The 21,741-nt window shown below is 38.3% G+C and overlaps 1 protein-coding gene across 5 annotated transcripts; it reads left to right on the forward strand.

Annotated features, from left to right (window-relative positions):
* The first annotated feature begins 3,244 nt into the window (after positions 1 to 3,244).
* CCDC82 (coiled-coil domain containing 82) lies at positions 3,245 to 16,585 on the forward strand. 5 transcript variants are annotated; one of them, XM_027640845.1, is made up of 8 exons: positions 3,245 to 3,324; positions 3,861 to 4,416; positions 4,885 to 5,119; positions 6,297 to 6,389; positions 8,512 to 8,636; positions 9,479 to 9,649; positions 15,573 to 15,758; positions 16,321 to 16,585. In XM_027640845.1, the coding sequence occupies exons 2-8, from the start codon at positions 3,868 to 3,870 to the stop codon at positions 16,384 to 16,386; spliced, it is 1,425 nt and encodes a 474-aa protein (XP_027496646.1). In that variant the 5' UTR covers positions 3,245 to 3,324; positions 3,861 to 3,867; the 3' UTR covers positions 16,387 to 16,585. The 5 variants fall into 5 exon arrangements, with proteins under 5 accessions (XP_027496646.1, XP_027496721.1, XP_027496401.1 ...); XM_027640920.1 differs by lacking the exon at positions 3,245 to 3,324 and adding an exon at positions 3,332 to 3,450; XM_027640600.1 differs by lacking the exon at positions 3,245 to 3,324 and adding an exon at positions 3,460 to 3,665.
* Positions 16,586 to 21,741: the final 5,156 nt, after the last annotated feature.

A 21,741-nucleotide genomic window follows, 5' to 3' on the forward strand; every position in this document is an offset into this window, starting at 1 on the left:
TTGAATACTACAAATTACTAGAATATTTAGAATTACTCTATGCTCTAGAAAACTTTTTAATTTTCTTGAAACATTTTTCTTCTAAATGGAGATGTACATTCTTTAAAATAGGCATTGAAATAGAATATTAAAATACTTTCTGTTAAGAAATTATAACTATTAAGGTCAATTTCTCTGTTGCTACTGACTACAGAGCAATAGCAAAAAAAAAAAAAAAATTACATGAATCATGTCAAAGTCAGCCAGCAGCTCCCAGGCCCTCTGGCCAGGCTTATCATTTGCTGGGATTCTCCATAAAATTAGGGAAATAGTCTTCCATTGATGAGAAATAGGAAACAGACAAATACAAGATAACAAGTCTCCTGTAATATTCTCTTCATATACCATATAAAAGGTTGTGTTCAACAAAGACAGAATAAAAATAAGAGAAAGAACAAAATTAAAAGAAGATAACCTGTATGCAATTTCTACACTTTAGGCATAATCTTACTTGGGGGCCTCCCTATGAGTCCTAGCAGCTCTTTCTGGTAATAAAAGTGTTACTGTGTGGTTAATTTATGTCTCTACTTAATGCATGACATAAATGGACTGAGCAGTGTGTCTGGTGTAGGGATGGGGAGTCCCTGGTGACGTAAGCTGGTGACCAGTAAAAAGTCCCTTCTAAGGAACTGCAATGCTGAAAATTTATTTTGAAAGCATTAAAGCTCATTGTCATGGCTTCTGTTGGCTAAATCACTTATTGGCAAACTCAGAGGTGACTTGCCATTTCTGCTCTAACGAGCTGTTGCGTTGTTGCAATCTGTCAGAGTGAGAGCCACCTTTATGGCTGTGCCAGTTCCAGACAGGCCTAGACCTCCTCTTAAGTTTAAAAATTAGAAAGAGTTTTTTGAATTGTTTTGTTTGTTTTAGATTTTTCTTTTTTCCAGCTGGGGTAAATTCAGCACTACTATTTGGGCATGAGCCAGCTTAGGGCTCAATATCCCTGGGAGTCATAGAGTGTTTGCAAATGCTGCACTGCTGCAGGAAACAGTCCCTGGGAACTGTGGGCTCTGAGCTTCCCATTGCTTACCTTAGGGAAAGGAGAATACCCCAGGCAGGAAGGGTCTGTTTTATGGAAGGAATGTTCATATAATCCTGTACATCATTGAACCCCAGAAGAGCTCAAGCTTCAGAGAAACTGCAGTGTGAACATAGCAACAGCCAGACAACTAACAGACCAGTTGTAAAGCAGCATAGCAAATATTCAGCAGCTAAAGCAGCCAGGAACAGAAGGGGCTAGTGAGAGCTGCTACTTAAAATAAAGTTTCCAACATATTAATTTCTCCATTATCTAAAATCATAGGAGACTGGGATACCCTAGTAAAATAGAAAACTCAGTACTGGCAAGATGTTATCACCATCACATGGCATAGTGATTGCACAAGCTCCACAAAAAGGCTTTGATACACATGAAAATCAACAGAGTTTATTTTTTATGTAACAAATGAGTTTCCCTAATGTGTAGCGAACATATTAAGAAATTTACAGAGGAGCTTTGAGGAAAACTGGTCTGTTTGGAAAACTCGTGTCTCTTGACTGGAAGTCTGCTGCTGAAATCTAAGGACACACATGACCTCACGCTGTAGACTCCCCTGAAAAATCATCCACAAAATCAGGATATAGGATTTTCAGCACTGTGAATAATAAAAACTTCTTTGCTGTCCTTCAGAAGCCAGTATTCATAACTAAAACTCTTCATGTCATTCAAGTAAAAAAATTTATTTACTATATATTTTCTTCAGTTACATACAGTATTTTTATTGTAGCTACCTTATTTCTGTCTCGTGTACTACATGAGTAAAACTAGTAGGTTTCCTTCACCCCTTTTGTCACAAGGTGGCGACGTTGGAAGCAAGACGCGCGATGAAGAGCAGTACCCTGAAACGTTAACTTCCACCACACTTTGGAGGAAATATTAAATCATGGGAAAACTCTGATCCGTTTATTTATTTGAAAATTCATGTACTGACTTTAAATTTAAAGCAATTAAAACAAATGTCAGCCCGGGACTATAAATCCCTTAATGCAATATAATCCTTGAATTAGAATCATTATAATCCTTGCAATATAAACATTTTGTTGGGAATTCAACCCACCGCGTATATAAATGCCTGTCTACACCTCTTTGCCATGTCAATGTCATAGCAGTGCTGTGCAAATAAGATGAGAAATGAGAGGGTTTCCTCTCATTGTAGTTTTGTTGCTAGCTATTTTTTAAGAAATACATGGAAACAATTTCAAGATCTTGCTAAAAATGTACAAAAAAATGTCAGCAGAATGAGTTCCAAGGTGGCAGTAGTTTTCTGTCACAGACCAAGCAAAGCAGAGAAAATTTAAGACATGAATCTTGTTATTAAAATGTATTTGTAAGCATATTAGCTCTGAACAGAATCCAGCATCAACAGACATCATTAAGTTTGGAGAAGACCTTTCAGATCATCAAGCCCAACCATCAGCCCAGTACCACCACCATATTCACCACTAAACCATGCCCTCAAGTGCCACATCCACACGGCTTTTTTGAACACTTCTAGGGATGGTGATTCAATCACTTCCCTGGGCAGACTGTTCTAATGCTTGACAACCCTTGCAATGAAGAAATACTTCCTAGGATCCAATCTAAACCTCCCCTGGCACAACTTCAGGCCGTTTCCTGTCGTCCTGTCACTTGTTGTCTCGGAGAAGAGACCGACAAACACACACACACACACACACACACACCCCGGCTACAGGCTCCTTTCAGGTAGTTGTGGAGAGCGATAAGGTTCCCCCATGAGCCCCCTTTTCTCCAGGCTAAACATCCCCAACTCCCTCAGCCGCTCCTCATTAATCCACCGAGTTTGTTCCCAGGGCTGCAGAGAAGCGGAGCGCCGGCAGCGCTGAGGGACCTGCTGCGGCAGGGTGCACCTCAGACCAGACCAGCGGCAGTCCCCGTCAGCCCCTCTGGGGAGGTGCCGTACCTCACAACCCCACACAGATTTTCCTCAGGAATGTATCTAGGCCGGACAAAACCAACTAAACCACCCCACGCCATTGCTGCCTGAGACCTGCCGAGGCGAGACTCGAACACGACACCTCTATCTCTGCAACCGCCGCGCACCAACCCCCGCCGCGGCCTGACAGCACTTCCGTAAACACAGCGGCAGGCTGAGTGACAGGGGGCGGTGGCCAATCGCGGTGCCCGGGGCGGCGGGAGGGGGGCGGAGCCTCCGCTCAGCGGCCGAGAGGGTCCGGGCCGCGGGAAGCGGTCACGGGGACACGGTAACGGCGGCGTTCGAGCTGACGGTGCGTTCGCGTTCGGCCCGTCCTGTCCCGGGCTGCCCCGTCCTGTCCCGGGCTGTCCCGGGTTGTGGAGCGGGGCCAGCACAGCTCGGCGCGGGTCCCCTCAGGCCTTTCCGCGGGGCTGGCAGGATAAGGGGCAGCAGCTGTAGGCACGGGCCGCTCCGCAGTGGGCCCTGAACCCTCTGGTCCCGAGTGAGCGGTCCGGTCAGAGCAGGAGCTGGAGGCTTCCAGGGCTGGGAGAGGACGGTGGGACAGGTAGCTGTGCTTCAGACCTGAGTTCTTCAGTTTATCCAGAAGCACCGCTAGGTGCGGGCGCTTCTGCTCTTCTGCATGTTTTCAGTAAGGTGTATCGCCTTCAGAAGTTACTGTGCAGGTTTATTTTTGTTTGATCCTGGTTTCCACGCGTGTCTCTTAATGGTACTGTCAAGTCATAAATGTATGTAACAAAATATGTATGCTTATGTACTTTTTTTTTTTTTAATCCCATAATGTAATGAGTGCTTTGTCTTACCGGTTTGTATTTTGGTGTGTTGCCACAGCCTCCCGATGGAGATAAAAGCACCTGTCAGAAGATACGAAACAAGAAATAAGGCAGCAGGAACAGAGCTGTCGTCTTCCAAATCCCGGGTCGATTGGAGGCGTACTAAAAGGGAACTCATACTACTTGACAGCAGTGATGAATCCTCAGCTACCTCTGAGGAGGAGGAGCCTATCACATCAGAAAGTGAAACAGATGAAAAGGATGAAACTTTCATTAAGAGCAGTCTTTCAGATCGGGAAGAAAAAGGCCACAATGCAGAAGGAACAGATGATGGGGAGGATGAGTGCATTGTGCCTGGGAAGCGTAAGAGGTCGAACACCTCTGTCTTGTATGACAGTGATGAAAGTCAGGACAGTGACATACTGGTTAGAAAAGTTTTTGCTAAGCGTCGCTGTATAATGGATGAGGATGACAGTTCCGAAGAACAGCAACCTGATAAAACGTGCCCTACAGAGAATATTTCTACTAGTAGGAAACAGAAAGTGTTTGCAAAACTGAAAGAACTTGCAAGAAAAAGTGCAGCTCGGAGATCTTGCAGCAGTGCAAATTGGGAGGTCTGGGTTTTAGCTTTGAAATTTAATTGGAGAAAATATTTAATGTGAGGAAAGGAGAAGACTAATAGATATAAAGCAGTGGCATTTTTTGGTTTTGAATGCATGACAAATCAGTAGTTCTGTCACATTTTAATAGTCACATTAACTAGATAACAATATTGACTGCTGAAAAGCTATCAGATGCTTTTTATCAGGAAGCAGAATACCTGCTAAAGTAACTTGGAGATCTCAGGTTAATTCCTACAGATAGACTGAAGAGAGGTACATGGAGATGGCTAATTTAAATCTGAAAGTAATTGTCATCTGGTACAGAATGATGTATTTTTTGGAAATGTGTACCTGCTTAATTGTTACAAATTGTGAACAAATAGTGTAATGAGATGGTCAAAAAGCTAGTATACATAGTATTTTGTCAGTGCAAATACAGAAAATTCTTGTTGTTTGAAGTACCTTTTAAAATTTAATTAGGATTCTAATAGTGAAGCAGAAATAGAAGAGGAACCGCTTTGTCACTTGCCCCTCACACCAACAGAAGGTAGTGAAACTGACAGTGGCAGCATGGAAGATTTTATAGTAGAGGAAGATGAAGATGATGATAATGATGATGACAACAACACAGAGGACGTAAAGAGTGAAAATCAGCCGCAACAAAAGCAACTAAATACATCAAATAGCGAGTTGCTGTCGTACTACATCCCACAGTGTAAGATCAAAATTAGTGGTAATTCTGTATGTATAACTTGCTTGTAGTACTGTTATAAAAATTAATGGGCTGAATACAAATGCTAAGTAATAGGATATGATATTTTGAAAGCAGATTCCTAAAGGCTTCAATTTACTGTGGAAGCAGTCTGATTTCCACAGTAAACTTTTGCAGTCTTTCAGTATCTTAATTAAAGAGAGAATATAATTTCAGGTGAAGGAAGGGAAACTTTATTGCACAGAATTTTTTAAGTTGGTCTGATTTAGGATGGAGTAGGCTGCCGATGCCACAGTCATTCCTGTGGAGACCTGAAAGCATCAAACTCTATCCTGTGGTCTTATGATAAACGCCAAGCGCAGCTATGTTAATTCTATCCAAATTCTGTTCTTACCAGGAGTTTGAGGGTTTGGGGCTTGGGTTTTTTTTTTTTTAATGTATTTTTATTCTGTGGTGGTGAGACTTGGGAGTAGAAGTCTAGAGGGGTTTCTGACTTCATTGGCCAAGGCTGGCCAAACTGCATAGAGCAAGAAAACTCTTCAAGTTGTTCTTTTATGAGAACCGGTTTCTGGATGGAGCAGAGGCATTTGAAACAGACCTTTCTATGAGTTATTTTCTTCCGTATTTTGTTGTTCAGAAAGAGGTATGTACTGATTCAGCAGTCTGTGATAGTGTAGGTGATCACAAGCATTTGTGGTATTTCTTCCCCAATGAAGACCTTAGCAAAACTGTGTGTATTTGAAAGAAAGATCGCAAAAAATAAACAAACAAAACCAAAACAACAACAACAAACCCCCCCAAAACAACCAAAAAACCACAACATAAGCCTGGTCTTCTCTGTTTTGCATTATTTCTTGCTGTTCATAGAACAAATTATTCACTTCTTTTAGTGTTTGTAGCTCTTTCTGTGGGCTCTTGCTGAAAGCATATGTGACTTGAGGATGCTGAAATTGTGTAGGATCAGTGGGATGAGAAATACACTTTAAAGGCAGAATCTTAAGGGTGTGGATGTTGTACCTTGCAATTATTTCTAAATCCATATTTAAATAAGTTTAAAATTCTAAATTCACAATAATGAAAAAAAGAATTCTTCTTACAGGACTTCTAATATTGCTTTTTTTTTCCTGGTTTTTTTTTTCCCTTTTTTGGGTAAATTCTGATGATGCTGCTTTCTTCCCAGTACCTCGCTGTGATCATTATGTACACTTCAAAAGAATAGTAAAGGCTTTCCTCATAAATGCAATTGATGACACTTTTCTGAGCTCACTATATGGTAAGTAAATCACATTAAATAACATTATAGTTCATTCAAAGTTATACAAAGCCATTATTCTAGGGAGGAGTGTTTCTCCTGATTAGAGTATAGAGCTGAGTCCTGAAATCTGCATGTGGTTTCCCTGCTCTGTAACTTTGGCAGGAGAGGGGAGAATAGACTAATCTTGGAAAAACGTGTAGACTTAATTCTTTTAAGCCTAGAAGGCTTTAAAATGCCGTTTTGAGATGAAAGGAAGTGTTTCTGTGTTACTGAGCAGTAACCTTTCCAGCATGAAAGCGAAATTAGTTTCAAAACAATGAAAAAAGTGCAAGGTCAGTTGATTTGTCAAAATTTTTTGTGCTCCATAGCTTTTTTTCTGAGGAATTTGGTAATAAATAATTTTAGCTATGGCGATGACTCCATATCTGATTTTTTTCCTTTCTTTTTTTTTTGCATTTGTGCTTTCAGATAAATAAAGTTCAGAAGCAGTCAGTACTTTTTGTCTTGTTCTTTCTGGGGAAGTGCTTTTCAGCATTTGGCCTAGTGGGGCTGAATGACAACCTTACATGTAGTTTCAAAAGCACTGTAAAGATGGGATTAAGGAGAGAACTGTCCGAGTCAGATTGTGGAAGAGTCAGTAAAGTGCCAAAGAGAGGAAGTTTTGGTGCTATCGGAACTAAGAGGAAACAGAGAAACTGAAGTATACCATAGACCTCAGAATAAAGACAGTATATTCTTGGAGTTAAAAATGTCTTTCATCTACCACTGCTAGTTCTTTCAGGTGGTTGGTTTGGTTTGTTTCACCAAGTGAAAACAAGCTTATGAAAAGTAATAAGTAAACTTTTCCAGATTAATGTTGTAATAGTTTCTGTCTATTTCAAATGGTATCTGCTCTATAAAATGCAGCAACTTACTGCCAAGGTGCTGGAAGTAGGTGAGCTCTGTGGGGGAGCTGGAGGTTGTACATGAACATTGAATAGTATGAACATAACAAAAAAGTATTTTTGTAATGTAGATGGATTTTTCTGACTTAATGAAAGTGAATCTCTTCATTAGCTTGAATCGAGAGTAGCTACTATAGTATTAGAGTTCAGACTTGCTTTTTATTATGAGGAATTTTTTTTATGGTCTAGCACAACCTCTTCATGCTTATGCTGTAAATGCGTGTGTGTAAAGTGACTAGGGAAAAACAGTTAATTGCAATTATGAAATCTATGACAATTAATGGTTTTATATAGCAAGCTAGATAGACAGTGGTCCTTCTCAGTTCTGGTGGGGTTTTTTTTTTGATAACAGTATTACTGGAAGTGCAACCGGACGTGCCTGTCTCGTATTGGCCTTTTTAGCCACCAGCGTGCTTGTAACAAATGTGGGTAAAGCCCTTCCCAAATCTTTGTTTGTGAAACCTAGCCATGATGATTGCTAGAAGACACGAAAAGGTAGCTGTGTTAAGTTGCATATCTGTACATGCTGAAGTTCCAGAACAGTATGCATTGGCCTATGAAAGTCCTATTTAATTCCTGGGGTCCAGCGTGTATTTGGGAGACAGTAGTGGGACAGTTGTAGTTTTACTCATCCTCATGCTTGTTTATTTATTTTGCTTGAGTAAGTATTTGGAAGTACTTATGCTGCCTAACTCAAGGCATCTGACTGTGCTCGTGGAGTGTAAAGGTCAGTTTCTCTGTGCTCTTTATAAGTGCCAAAGTGAGTTGTCAAAATTCGTGCTGTGAAGTAGCTCAGAGCAGTTTGTTTTCATGGATTGCAACCACCCCCCTTATGCATTAAGAACAACTTAAATAGATTGGACAAAAAGCAAGACATTTCTCCCCTCCTTCCTCCTTTTCCGTTCTTTTAAATGGGATTGAGTCAACGGATCTCTATTTGGGATGACAACTTTTCACTTTAACTTTGATTGTAGAGTTTATTCATGTACCGCTTTTAAAATAATTAAATATATTCCTTTATCAAAGATGCATGGATCACTTTTATGGGTAACAGTAGCAAATATATTGAGTAATAATTTATTAAAATCATTCATAGTTTTTAGTATGCAGAAGTATTGCGTCCTTGCAAATTTTATCTCAAGAAACTTGTATAAGAAAGGGTGGTCAGCAAATTAGTAATGATTCTCACTGAGCAGATGGAACAAGACAAAAGAAGTATGCACAAGATATGTTGCTCTCACTTCATTATTTGGATGACCGCTTCATTCAGCCTCGGCTTGAGAACTTAATCGCTAGAAGTCGCTGGAAGGATCGATACAAGGTGTGTAGATTCTACTTTAAACAGTGAAGTGGCTTCCAAATCAGATCATTACTGACTTTTTTTTTTAACACTATAATTCTCTGTAAAGGTACAACAATTGGTGTAGTTATATATCCATTTTAATAGAAACTCATTGTTCTTTAACTTACATAACTTGTTTCAATGCTTATAAATATCAGAAATATTTTATGTGTTTATAACCAGATAAACATTTGGGTAGCAGAATGGAATCTCTTCTCAGCTATCTGAATGCTTCTCCTGCTAACTTCAGCAGATGACTTTTTGAGGATTTTTGTATGACTTTCTAAATGTTATAACAAAATTTCTTCCTCGTCCCATAAAAAGATAAACTAGTGTGCTCATGAATCTTCTACTACTACTACAAAAAATGAAGTCAGTATACAGGAACAGAGTCATCATATGCATACTACTAGAATAGTATTAGTGTGATAGGTGTGGTGATCTAATAATCCCTGTAATAATGGGGTCTGGCCAGTGCAGAGAGACAGTGTATTTATTTGAAGGAGAACAACTGATGTAGTTGCACCCCTACCCCCTAAAAAAAAAAAAAGGTATGAGAAAAATTCTGCCAGGATGTAGAAGCCATTTTCTAGGTCTGAAGCCAAAAGAAAGAATTAATGAACTAGAGTGAACTGAGTGAAGTGTTGGAAGATGATGGAGAAGGTCTGTGTTCACAACTGAACGATGAAAGATTGCAGATTTGAATCTCTTTCATTTTTCTTGGACTAATTTTTTTGTGAGTACAGAGAACTCAGCACTCTATTTGAGGCATCATTCATTTAACAGAGATTCTTTAATGTTATTTGAAATCTATTTTTCAGGAGCGTGTGGATTGTTACCCAGATGTTCGCATAATCTTGAAAAATCCAAAAACTATGTATTGTCAGGCCTGTGAATTGAAGCGGTATTGTAAGTTTAAAGTGTTGCTCTCTGGACAGCTTTATAATAGTAAAACTTTGGAAGTGGATGACTTCATGTCAAATGACAAGCAGGTAACTTCAAACAAGCACTCTATTTTTAAGCTTTGTGTAGTATTACAGAAACTTATTGATCAACACATCTATGTCTATAATGCTAGAGGCAAGTGTTAGGCTATTGTATTTCCATGTTTAAACCCTATTAATTTTTTAAATATGAGGACCATTTTAGAGTTTGAAGTATAGTCTTGGATTTAGCTAGGAATTATGAAGGAAGTTCCTATAAAACTTGACAAGATGAATGGAGGCATTCCCCTCTGTCTGTCCCCCCTTCCCTCTTTCTTGTATGTTGGGAAAGAGGTAATGAAAAGTACTGTCAAATAAATCCAACTTTTATCAAGAAAATAAATTAGATCTTTTTCTATGATATTTGTTTTTGCCTGTGTCACAATGATCCGTGCAATATTTCCTCCCCACTTTTACCACTTAATATTAGTACTGGATGCAGCAGATGTGAATGCTAATAAGTGTACCCAGACACGAGCTGGGCTTCATGATAAAGGATAAAGAGCTCTAAGACATATGACAGGGTTGTTGATAACTCTTTCCCTTAAGTCAGAATTGACATTTGCCTCTATTCTTTTCTCTGCTTCAAATCTCTACAGTCAGAGTCCCATCCAGAGCAAGAAGGAAACTCTAGGTACATGGCAACCTACTCAGCATGCTTGTCTTTTGTGGTACTTGAGGAAGTAGTATGAAACTCTGTATCAAGGAGGCTGACAGCACACCTGAAGATTTACATACTAACCAAAGTACTAATATGAGTACTCAGTTATTTCTAAAATAGCTTTTTGTTTTGTCAGTAACAATTAATAGAAGATTGAAAATCCTAAAGCAGATGCGTATCTTAAAAGAAGGGAAAACAGTGGTAAAGAAATTACATGACTGATGCTCTGCACGTGCCTGGCATTCCTGGGTTTCACCAAGTACCAGAGAAATACTATGGGGTTTTTGTTTTTTTTTTTTAAAATCTTGATAAGATCCTATGTCTTTATGCCAGGAGTCTGAGACTTGAAATCAAGAATTACATTTTCCTCATATTTTCATACATTCTAAATATCAGAACGCCTTTTCATTGAAGGTAGATCACTTGAAAGCCCTTTACCTTTGTGTGTGCCTATAATGCCCTTAAGACTTTGCCAGCAGGGATCTTGCATTGATTAGCTTTCAGAAACATTGTAAAAGTAACTTTCTGTATGATGGACAATCATCTCCCTTGAATTATTGTGTTTTCTATTTTGTGACAAGTAAGGTTTGTTCTGCATTGGGTCACTAGGTTTGCTAATTCTGTGCCTACTATTCCTCTAGCATTTGGAGTGTCCACATGTACTCCAACAGTTCTTGTTTGCTCTAGGTCCAAACACTGAGTGAAATAGTGCCCTGATCATCCTAATAGTCCAAGTGCGACCTAGTCAGAATTTACTGCTTCATTCTTCAGATTTTTTTGCTCACCTGCTATTTCCCACATACCTTTTCACTCAGGACAAAGTATCTTGGCATCTCAGTTGCATTGACGCTTGAAGTTGCTGATCTCATTTTGAGAAGACTTACTGCATTATCAGAACTACTTGCATTTTTTTCTCACTCAGTTTTCTCTACTAGAACATTTAGATTAAATTATATTTTTGGAGTGAAAGACATCTTTCCTGTTGTTACATGATGTTGCATTAGGCAGTCAATTTAGATAACTTCAGGAGTCACCTAAAGTAATTTAATAATAACGTAATATAATTTTATTTCGCAGCTGAGCCTTTTGAAGACCTTGACTATTAAAAACTTGGCTGTTTCTAATATTTAGACATCATCCCTTCAAATTTACAGCTTCATGTTATGATTGTTATGCTCTCCTTAGGTAATGTAATTCATGACCTCTTATGAGAAACTCAAAGTACACAATTTGTCAAGAGTAAAATATTGCTATAGTTTACCAAGCTGATATCCAAGTTTTGCCTTTCTTCCCTTTCAGGAGGCACAGATGGTATTTTTGTTTTCTTTGTGAGTGTAAAAGAATTTTTGAATACAGCTGAAGTTCCTCACTGTATTTGCTGAAAAGAAAAAAGTTTCAGAACAAGTCTTTTTTTCAGTATATTTGATAATGAGATATAATGAGATTTCTTTTACAAAAATAAAGTGAAGCCCTTGTCAGACTGGAAGTACACCGTACTGAAGTGGAAGTCTATATGGTTTGGATTTTTTCAAATTTTCTAACTTAGAGATTTGAGGGGGGTCAGTGTGATTACCGTGTCATCATCTTGGGCTCTGCATGTAATGCAGGAGCTAGGAATATCTGTACCAGTTTTTCTTAAATTACAGACCTTTCTGAGCAGCAGTTGCTGATACTCTGTTAGGAAAAGTATGTACGTGCCTGCTAGTCAAGAGAGCAAGGCTTTTCCAGCAAGGTTTTGCCACTTGTTTATTGCAGGAAAACAATGAGGCCTCCAAGCACTGATACTGCAGTCTGTTGTACAGTCATTATTCCTTACATACAAGCCTGTAGATCACTAATTTAAAAAATTTCAGTTTTTCATGAGAAGTGTGTGCCTTACCTAACCAGAAATAATAAGGGAACCAGCACAAGAATTTAATCTTTTCTCAGCTTCCAACTTAAATGTGGAAATAAGAGTAGCAATTCCCTCACTGCTGACCAAATGTTGTCCTACATAAAGCATTGGCTGTTTTTCACTTTGGAAAAAACTTGAAATATTTAACTAACTTGCTAGTTCATTTTTGTCCTCTTTAGCTTAAGAGTAGAAAATGAGAGCTTTTTTTACCCTCTGTACACTAGCATCTGGAGGCATGTCTGCTATGTGCATGCTCAGGGGCTGTAAAACAGTCAGGAGGAAGAGTAATTGAGCACTTTCCAGTAATTTTTTATAGTGTCTTTATAATGCAACATTTGTGTTCTTATGGTGACCTGCAATTTAGACTGCTAAAAGTACTGTTCTCAAGTTGTCTTTAAAGTTCTGATGACAATGCATTGATCGACTTGTCCTGCCAGTTGAGAAAAAAAGAAAGGAGGAAAAAGTAAAAAGAAAAAAAAGGCTCATAAATCTGGCATTTCACAAACTTGATTGATTGATAGAAAAGGTAGTTCAGCAATGGCAGATAGGATTGAATGGAAACACATAGTTGGACTGTCTTCTATAGATTTGTTTGAAAATACCCAAGAAAAGTGGATGTGGAGAGAACAAAGACAGACCCCCTTTTTCTGCATAAAACTTTCCTTTTCTCTCATCTCAGAAGTATTGTCCTTTGCCAACAGAAAGAGAAGAGAAACAGCTGTTCCAGTTTTGCTTAGGCTTGCAGTAATTGTTCACTGTGTAGGTGCCAATTCTCATTTCTTCATGGTCAGAGGAATCAAACAATTTAGAGGTATCCCCCACACTTCCTTGCTCTTGTGTCACCTGGATTATAAACTGTTTTCTCTCTCTGTTTTCGTGTTCTACTTCTGTTTATAAACATGCTTAGAGGACATGGATTTAGTCACTACATGTTGTGCTATTGTCAGGCCATACTCCTGCATTCCATACAAAGTGATTTAACACATCTTTGGCTGATAGGGCCAGCTTGAGTAGATAAGTTAAGCATTAGGACAGAGGGACTGAGAACTGCAAGAGGAAAAAATTAGAATGAGTACAGTACTGAGATTCTTTCCAACACTGCATTCTGAAATAGCTCTTTATTTTTAGACTATCATTCTTGCTTTAAAAACACAATGCATAGTTACATTTATATGATATTTAGCTATTTGCATTTGGCATTTCCCCAATGTGGCAGTACTTTACACCTCGCATATAAATAAGCTATGAAACTCATTGCCACAAGATATTTTTGAAGGGAAATTATTAGTGGGTCCCAAAATCCTACTAGCTGTTGTCATAGGGTAAAGAACTGGGCCATCAGTTTGATGCAGGATGGTATCTCCTGTTTTGCATCACATAATGTTCCAAGTGCCACACCTCATTGCTTGGGATACTTGGAAAGTTATGAAATGCTCTACAAAACGCCACAGCTCAATTCTTGATTGTTTCAGTATTTGAAATGATAATTCTGGAAATTTGAATAAATCAAGCATTGGTTGGTAGGTCTTGCACTTCAGAAGCACCTGCAGCACCAAACACAAGCCTTAGATTTTCATTTTTGGGGATAGAAATGGAGCTGCATATAGGTACAACGTGTGCATCATCAGTAGAGAATTACAATATAGTAATAGGCATTTTTTATCTCAAGATGTTTAACAGTGCAGTTAATAACCATTTTGACTTAGTGATATTATGTCTGCTGATATCAATTGAGCTGCTGGTTTTATATAAAAATATATTTCAGAAATTAAGTATATTCATATATTTAAGGTCAGGTGTTTTGGGGAACTGCTCACAGATGCAAACATTTGGTCATGCATTCGGAAAAGCTCGCTGAAAATACAGGTTGTAAACATCAATTAAAACTTAACCTTCTTGTAATTTGAAATAATTCAGATTATTACCAATGGCAGCAATAAAAGGTATCACTGTTGTGGCTCAGAAGAAATCATTTTTCAATTTATAACCCAGTTGGTTCTTTTATATATATGTGTCTGTGCGATGTTAAATTGTACAATTGCAGCTTGCATTACTCATGCAAAGAACTCTGACCTTTAGCCATTTATGTGCTTGTTACTTGCAAAAGTGTGACAAGACATCAGTCCAAAACAGTGCTGTTCTTGAAGGATAAGCTGATAAGGTTTGGGTTGGGTTTTTTTTCCGAAAAATTAAATCTATTTCTCGTGTATGTATCAGGAGCTGAATTTATGTTTGTATTAATTATGTTGCTTTGAGTGTAGAAAACCTGACCCCCTAAAACCAGCCAGACATGGATTTCTTACCTAATAGGCTTTGTCTCCTTGGGTTAGAGTAGTGATCGGTGCACCTGTGGGTCACTTAGAGAGGATAGAATCCTCTTCTGACTTGCCATTGTATCTACTGGAACTACCGTTGTTGTAGAAGTGGGACAAAACATACTCTTGTGAAACACAGGATGTCCTTAAATGCAGGTGAAAATTGACTCTTTTTTCCCTCCCCACATCTCCAATTTCATATACTCTTAGTGAAGATTTAGGATGGCGAAAGATTTTTGTAACCAATGTATCACTCTGTATTTTCATCTTAGTGCTGATAGATTATAACAAATTTGCTGTACTCCATGTAGTAACAAGCACAGTTACCACTTGTTTACCTATAAATACTGCTGTAAAGAAGACTGTGAAATAAGACAGTTCTGTCTATTCTGCATGGAAATCTTAGAAATAAGACTGGTAATAACTGGGAGATGTAGAGGCTTTGATTTCTACAGCATTGTGGCCTAGCTGTACTTCTCACAGATTAACGTCTGCATTCTACAAAACCTCAGTTTTCATATTTTATTTTTATGAAATTCAACACACCCCCTTATATTTATTAAATAAATGTTTTGAGGCATATGTCTATTTGTATACTTACGTATTTGTTATTGAAAGTTAATCAGTCTACAAAATGTTAAAACTGGTATTTCATGTCCTAGGAAGTACTTACATATTAAGCGAAAGTAAACAAATGATTTCCTCTGCTTTCACAATATGATGGTTGTCTAAAGTGTTAGTGATTTTGTAACAAAGTTCCACCAGGAGATATGAAAGATACCACCAATTATAAACATGGTTGTGTTTGCAAGAAGACCATACTGATAAGCTGCCATTGCATAGACTTGCTGGCTGCCTGCTTGCTCATAAATCGTTGTGCTGTGGCTGTGAAAACTACATGGTTTTGTACTGATTTTATGCATGTAGCATCATTCTGTTTATTTCATTATTCAGAAAAATTTCCTGGACTGACTAGAGTCATACTAGACTAACTTACCAATTCTATATATTGTCAAGATAATCAGTTCTATCAGAGAGAGTGATTTGTTTGTTCTGGCCTAGGTTTTGAAGGTTGGCTTGGTGTGTGCAAATCGTACAAGAATTTATCACAATTTGAAGCACTTCAAGTACAAGTTGTATGTGGATTGCAGCTCTGTTGCTGAATTGGATGGTGTTGAGGATGAACCAGTCAAAGACACTGTAGAACGGCTTTTCAGCCACTTGGAAGAGAGTGGGTGGATTCAGAAGGTATGCCCGAATTATTTCCTCTATCCTTTTCCAAAGAGATAAAAGTACATTGAGATAAAATGTCTGATTTAATTGATCAGTTCTGAATTATTTGCCTTGTATAATACAACTCAGCTTAACTGTTTATCCATTTCTGCTGACCCAGTCTTTCAAACACGGCTATGTTGCTGTGCTCACATAGAGTTTGTATCAACTTTTGACATGAAGCTTTTTGACAGCTGCATGATCTCTGGGCTGTGGAGGGCAAACTCCTCTTTCATTTGAAAGCAGCAACACAACAAACTTGAGCTTTAACTTAGAAAGACTGGAAACACATACATAAGGCACAGAATATTTTAGAATTCTGTTTATTTACACTGAAGCACTTTGAATTATTTAGGAACACTTTATGAACTATTTTAAGACAACTTGAAGTACAATTGCATTTAGCAAGCTTTCAGATATCATTCTTTCTAAATTGTTATTGACATGCTTGGTAATGTGTTGAACAAGAAAAAGCAGTCTTTACATAACCTAGTTATTAAACGTTGATAAAATAATACAGGTTTTATTTCATTTGCAGAGATACGATGATCTTGAAGATTGCATGGATGATGCAGACAGTTTTCAAGAAGAGAAAATTGATTAAGTGATCATATAGCTCTTTAAAAGACATCTTATAAAAATTTGAATGGCCTACTTTATCTGCATGCACTTTATCTCTGCTTGGACTTCAAGATTCTATTTAGGCTACACCAAAATTCATATATGCCTTTAAACTGCTGTTTGATAATGTGTTGTATCTTTTTTTCTCATCTGTGTCAATAATAACCCAAAGGTTTACCAAATCAGTCCTCCAGTCTTACTGCATAAATCATTTTAAGTTTCCTTCTGTTCTTAGACATAACAGCTCAATATCTATTTACTTGTGAAATAAAGCTTCCACCTATGTATATTGAGCTGTATTGTAGGAAAGGTAGGAGATGCTGAGATCTTTTGAAATGAGCGTGTTTGGAAAGGTAAGGCTATGTTATACAAGAACTTATGACTGCATCTTACCTTCCTTATTGCTCACTATATGCAAGTAGGTCCAACCAGTTAGAATGATAGTTATAATAAACAGAACCCAAATGCAAAAATCTATTTCTCCTCTGAGGAATCAGTATAGACAGTTGCAAGGCAACAGAGGAAATACTCTGCGGTCCTGACTACATTTGCAGCACAGTAGTCATTCCTCTCTTGAGAGAGTAGGTGATGAGTCATATTATAGGCGTCATACAGACTGAGTCTGGCTTAGCCATCTAAATGAATACATGGGCCCTCATTGCTGTCTCTGATAAGCAGCTGGGGCAATTTACTCAGATTTTAAACATCAAATTACGTTGTGCAAACATAATGGCAGCAACTTGCAGTAACTGCAAGCCTAAGAGAATAGATTAATGTGCCCATGCAAGATAAGCGGGAATTCTTACAGTGTATCTTAACAGAATGTAGGAGTTACTCAGAAGCAGGATGCATGGCTTACCAGAATTACATGAAACCCAAATCAGAGTAGATTTTTGAGGAGTTAGGAAGTGTTGAATAAGATACCATCCATCCTGAAAAACTGGACATGTGCCGGCAATGTGCATTTGCAGCCCAGAAAGCCAACCATGTCCTGGCTGCATCAAAACCAGCTTGGCCAGCAGGTCAAAGGAGGGAATTTCACCTCTCTACTCCACTCTAGCGAGACTCCACTTGGAGTGCTGCATCCAGCTCTGGGGTCCTCAGCACAGGAAAGACATGGACCTGCTGGAGCAGGTCCAGTTTAGAGGAGGGCCACTAAATTGATCAGAAGGCTGGAGCAACTCTCTCATGAAGACAGGCTGAGAGAGTTGGGGCTGTTCAGTCTGGAGAAGAGAAGGCACAGAGGAGACTTTATTGCAGCCTTTCAGTACTTAAAGTGGGCGTACAAGAAAGATGGGGAGGGACTTTTCTACCAAGGCCTGTAGTGACAGGACAACTAATAAGTTTTAAATTTAAGGAGGGTAGGTATATATGGATGTCAGGAAGAAAATCTTTGGAGTGAAGGTGGTGAGGCACAGGTTGCCCAGAAAAGCTGTGCATGCCCCATTCCTGGAAGCATGTAAGGTTGGGTCAGGATGGGTCAGAGCAACCTGGTCTAATGGAAGATGTCCCAGGCCATTATGATCTTCCAACCCAAATCATTCAATGTTTCTGTCCCTGTATTTTGTGCTGCATATGAAATCAATCAGATGTAGCCTAAGATAACGTGGGGCACAGCGTTTTGAATCCAGTTAGGAACTGTTCCTACATCTTGCTCTATGTACATTATTAGTCTTTTGTGGCTAATATGGCAACCTAGTGAAAGGCAAGATACTGTTTACACTCTGAATTGTTTTAACAGGTTACTCTCTCAGAAGCAAAACTAATGAAACCTGATTTCTCATGGATTTGTCCGTAAGATATACCACTCTACTGGAAACAAATAGCTTGATTGGAAAGGCAACTGCTAACAGGTGTATAGCTTAACAGTGAACATCTGCTGAGTTTTTTATTCAGAGACTGCACTTTAGCTTTGTCATTCACTACCCTTTTTCCAGTATTCATTGTAAGAAATGAACTGGTTTTACTTTTTTAAGGAGTTGAAACTAGGCAATGGTTTATATGCTATTAGGGAGAGCTAATAGCATCAGTTCTCCTTTTTTCCACATACAGATACAAGATTTACAAAACCAAACTGAAAATTCTGAGTATACAGATTGAGATTTGTTCAACTTATGTTGAAGATATTCTTTCCATACCTTCCTCCAAAACTGTGAGTTAGATATATAAAATTCTGAGATTTGGTATGTCTCATATCTGTCTCCCTGGTTACCAAAGCTGAAGGAATTCTTCTCTATTCCTTTTCCTTCATTTTGCTACATTTAAACTGTTTGCTACCAAATTAAGAAATAAGTTTGGGAAATTCTGGCTTGCTGATTAAAGGTAGTATTTCAAGAATACATACATTTTGATTGAAAATTAAAATGGCCAAATTGTTCAGTGAGTTTTACTCATTTTTTAATATCCCAGACCTTGTTTCCCACCTCCTCTCCATTCACCTAAAAAGTGTAAGCTATCTACTACTTGTTCATGCAGGCACTTTTTTTTCCCAGAAGAACGTTTTTCTGTTGCTAACGGGGATCCAAAAGAATCCTGCTGAAGTTTCTTGGTAGAAAGTGCTTCTGGAGGTTTACTAATCTTTTGTGTGCTATCACCAGTGGGACTAAGAAAATGCCTCAAATTGCCATCACTGATTTCTATTTCAGCAAGAAACAGATATTTGATTTGATTTTGCAGGGTTTGTGTGTATAGTCTCTGTTAAACGATATTTGTGTGTATATACGATGTTTGTGTGTATAGTCTCTGTTAAACCCTGATATTCCTCTCACTGAGATTGGAGGAAGTGATAATGTTTTTGTGGCTGTTGTTTTATCTGAAGTGTTTCTGCAAGACAGCAAAAGTGAAGTATCATTACATCATGTTTACATTTGTCTTCACCACAGGAAATGAAAATATTGTTTAGAAGAGTAAATATGTAAAAATTTAGATCATCATGCTTGTACAGCATGAAGCACAAAGAGGACTCTACCCCTTGAGACTTTCTATATATAGAATTACTCAGTAAGAGTATTTCTAGCAGAAAAAAATTGTGCAAATATCTAATGATGGGAGAAGTCAGAAATCTGAGCAGTCTTTCATGGTTTTTTTTTCCACATCAGAGAAGTTGAATGGAGTTAGGAGGTGAGAGAATAAAATGTTTGTTCCGATAGGACATTTTAAATTGTCTTTAGTGTTAATTTTTGAAGCAGTAGCTCTAATTAAGATAAAGTACCTGTCTTAATGGAACAATGAAGAAAGCTCAGAATGTGATTAGACTTGGCGGGGGTGATTAATGATCGTACTTGGAAATTACTTTAGTTCCTGTAATGTTTTGATAATCTGCTCTAGTTTAAGTTCTGTAACTGGAGACGGTGATAATGATGAAGTTCACACAAGGTATTTATGCACAGGATCAGGCTTACCAACATGATGTACTTCTGGGACAGAAGGCCCTTTTTAGTCTACATTCTGTCCAGTTCTCGCAGTGAAGTATGACAAGAAGCGATTTTTGTCCCTGTGTCCTTCAACTTTTGGAAAGCGAGTAGTTTGCTAATAGTAGATAGTTGTTACTGTTACTTTTTCGACAGTGAAGGCTTCTCCTGTTTCCAAAAAGCAGCTATTTTTAGCAGTTCCTCAGGCAATTGCAGGCAATTCCCATGCTTAGCTCCTCTAGTTTACTTTTATTTGGATAAATAAAGACTTCTGGTTTTATCCTTCTGTAAGTCTGTCTGGATAAACAGAGTGGGTGTGCTAGTGTACACATGTGGTACACAAACACATGTAAAAACAATACTACTCCAAGAGAAATATCCACCATACACAAAAGAGACTTTAAAAAGTTGACTTTCTGATTCTGCTTTGAGAAGAAAGAAATGCCAAGTTCTAATCTGCATTTAGAGATTAGACAAAAGAATGTAAGAAATATGATCTACCAAAATTATATTGAAAAAACCTGATAGTAACCACTTCAGTGATACCACTTCCCTGAATAGTTTATGTAAATTTTGTTATTTGCCTAGGTAGTAAGTGATGGCATGGGGTTGTTTGGGGTTTTTTTTCCCTGTTGTTTATTAAATAACCTGTAAACCTAGTTTCTTTAGATTGCTCTGGGGAGTATATTCTTATTTAAAAAAATAAAAAAAAAATAAAAAACCAAAACCGGTGTGTTCAAAATGGCTTACCTTACAGTTTAAACAGAGCAGCAGTTGCATGCACCTTGGGCCCAAAATTTAAGGACAAGAAAACTGACTGGAGTGCAGTCAGACTCTGCTTCAAAGTTAAACAATTTGCAAGGTAAGCAGCATGATAGGAGCCTGCCTAGCTTGGAATACCCTCGGAAATACATGTATGTATAACTGTAGGCCTTCAAAACGGCTGAGAATCCTCGCTGAAAAGCAAATAATAGAAATGGCTGAAAATTCAAAGCTCCAAAGTTGTAACATCCTCAGGATTGATATTAAGCTGTTCCTGTGGATTTAATACAACTTTGAGGCAATTTGATACATGATTTCTAAACACAGATGAACAAGATATGCACTTGAGATTTTAGGTGACATAGGTTCAGCTCAGTCTTTTTGTTCCATTTTTGTAAAGGTATTACCACAATGGGATGTCTGGCTGTGAACCCAGCACAAATAAGTACTTTGCTGATCTGGAAGGGGCTGCCAGCTTGGGAAACTCAGAGCTTCAATAACAGTAGGGAATTCACACAGAAAAAAATGCTCAAGCATGACAGCTCATGTGAGATTACAGTATCATGTAAAAAGGTCACAAATCAGTGTCAACAGAAGGGGAAAATAAGTAATTAATTGTTCAGGTCCTGTTACATTAAATATTTTATCCTGTGTATGTTTAGTAACACAAAGCGCAAGGGATGTTATGATCATGTTAAGAACAGTTTGCTTTTAAGAAAATTGACAACGAACCTATCCAAAACTGATGGTGGTGTCCAGGGGTGGTGGCATTCGCCAAGGTCTTCTGGACAAAACATGGAAAGCCGAGGGACGGTTTTGGGGTATTTCCTGCTGTGAAACACCAGGGGCAGCATTTGCTGCGGATTGAGCGAGCGGGACTCGCAGTGCAGCCCCGCAGCCAGCTGCCTCTCACCTCGAAAGGGAGATCAAACCACAGACCGAACGAGATGCTGTTTGGCAAAAAGTGAATCTTAAACTTCTCAAGTTAAAATGAAAAAAAAAAAAAAACCAAAAAAAAACAAAACCAAAAAACTTTGTTTTGAAAGATCAGTCACTGAGTTCTACAAAATCTTGTAAGAGAGAGAACTCATCCAGCTGCCTTGATAGCTTCCGGAGCAGCACCACGGATTTCATATTCCCACAGCCACTTTGAAAATCCCAGCCAA

Source organism: Corapipo altera, unplaced genomic scaffold, assembly GCF_003945725.1.
Source record: "Corapipo altera isolate COAL_440 unplaced genomic scaffold, ASM394572v1 0, whole genome shotgun sequence".
Taxonomy (NCBI): domain Eukaryota; kingdom Metazoa; phylum Chordata; class Aves; order Passeriformes; family Pipridae; genus Corapipo; species Corapipo altera.

Excerpts from the sequence above, each read along its gene's own strand:
- CCDC82 (XM_027640600.1), top strand. Across the intron at positions 6,390-8,511 it reads TTTTCTGAGCTCACTATATG|ATGGAACAAGACAAAAGAAG; the intron begins GTAAGTAAATCA and ends CTCACTGAGCAG. Across the intron at positions 15,759-16,320 it reads AGAGTGGGTGGATTCAGAAG|AGATACGATGATCTTGAAGA; the intron begins GTATGCCCGAAT and ends TTTCATTTGCAG.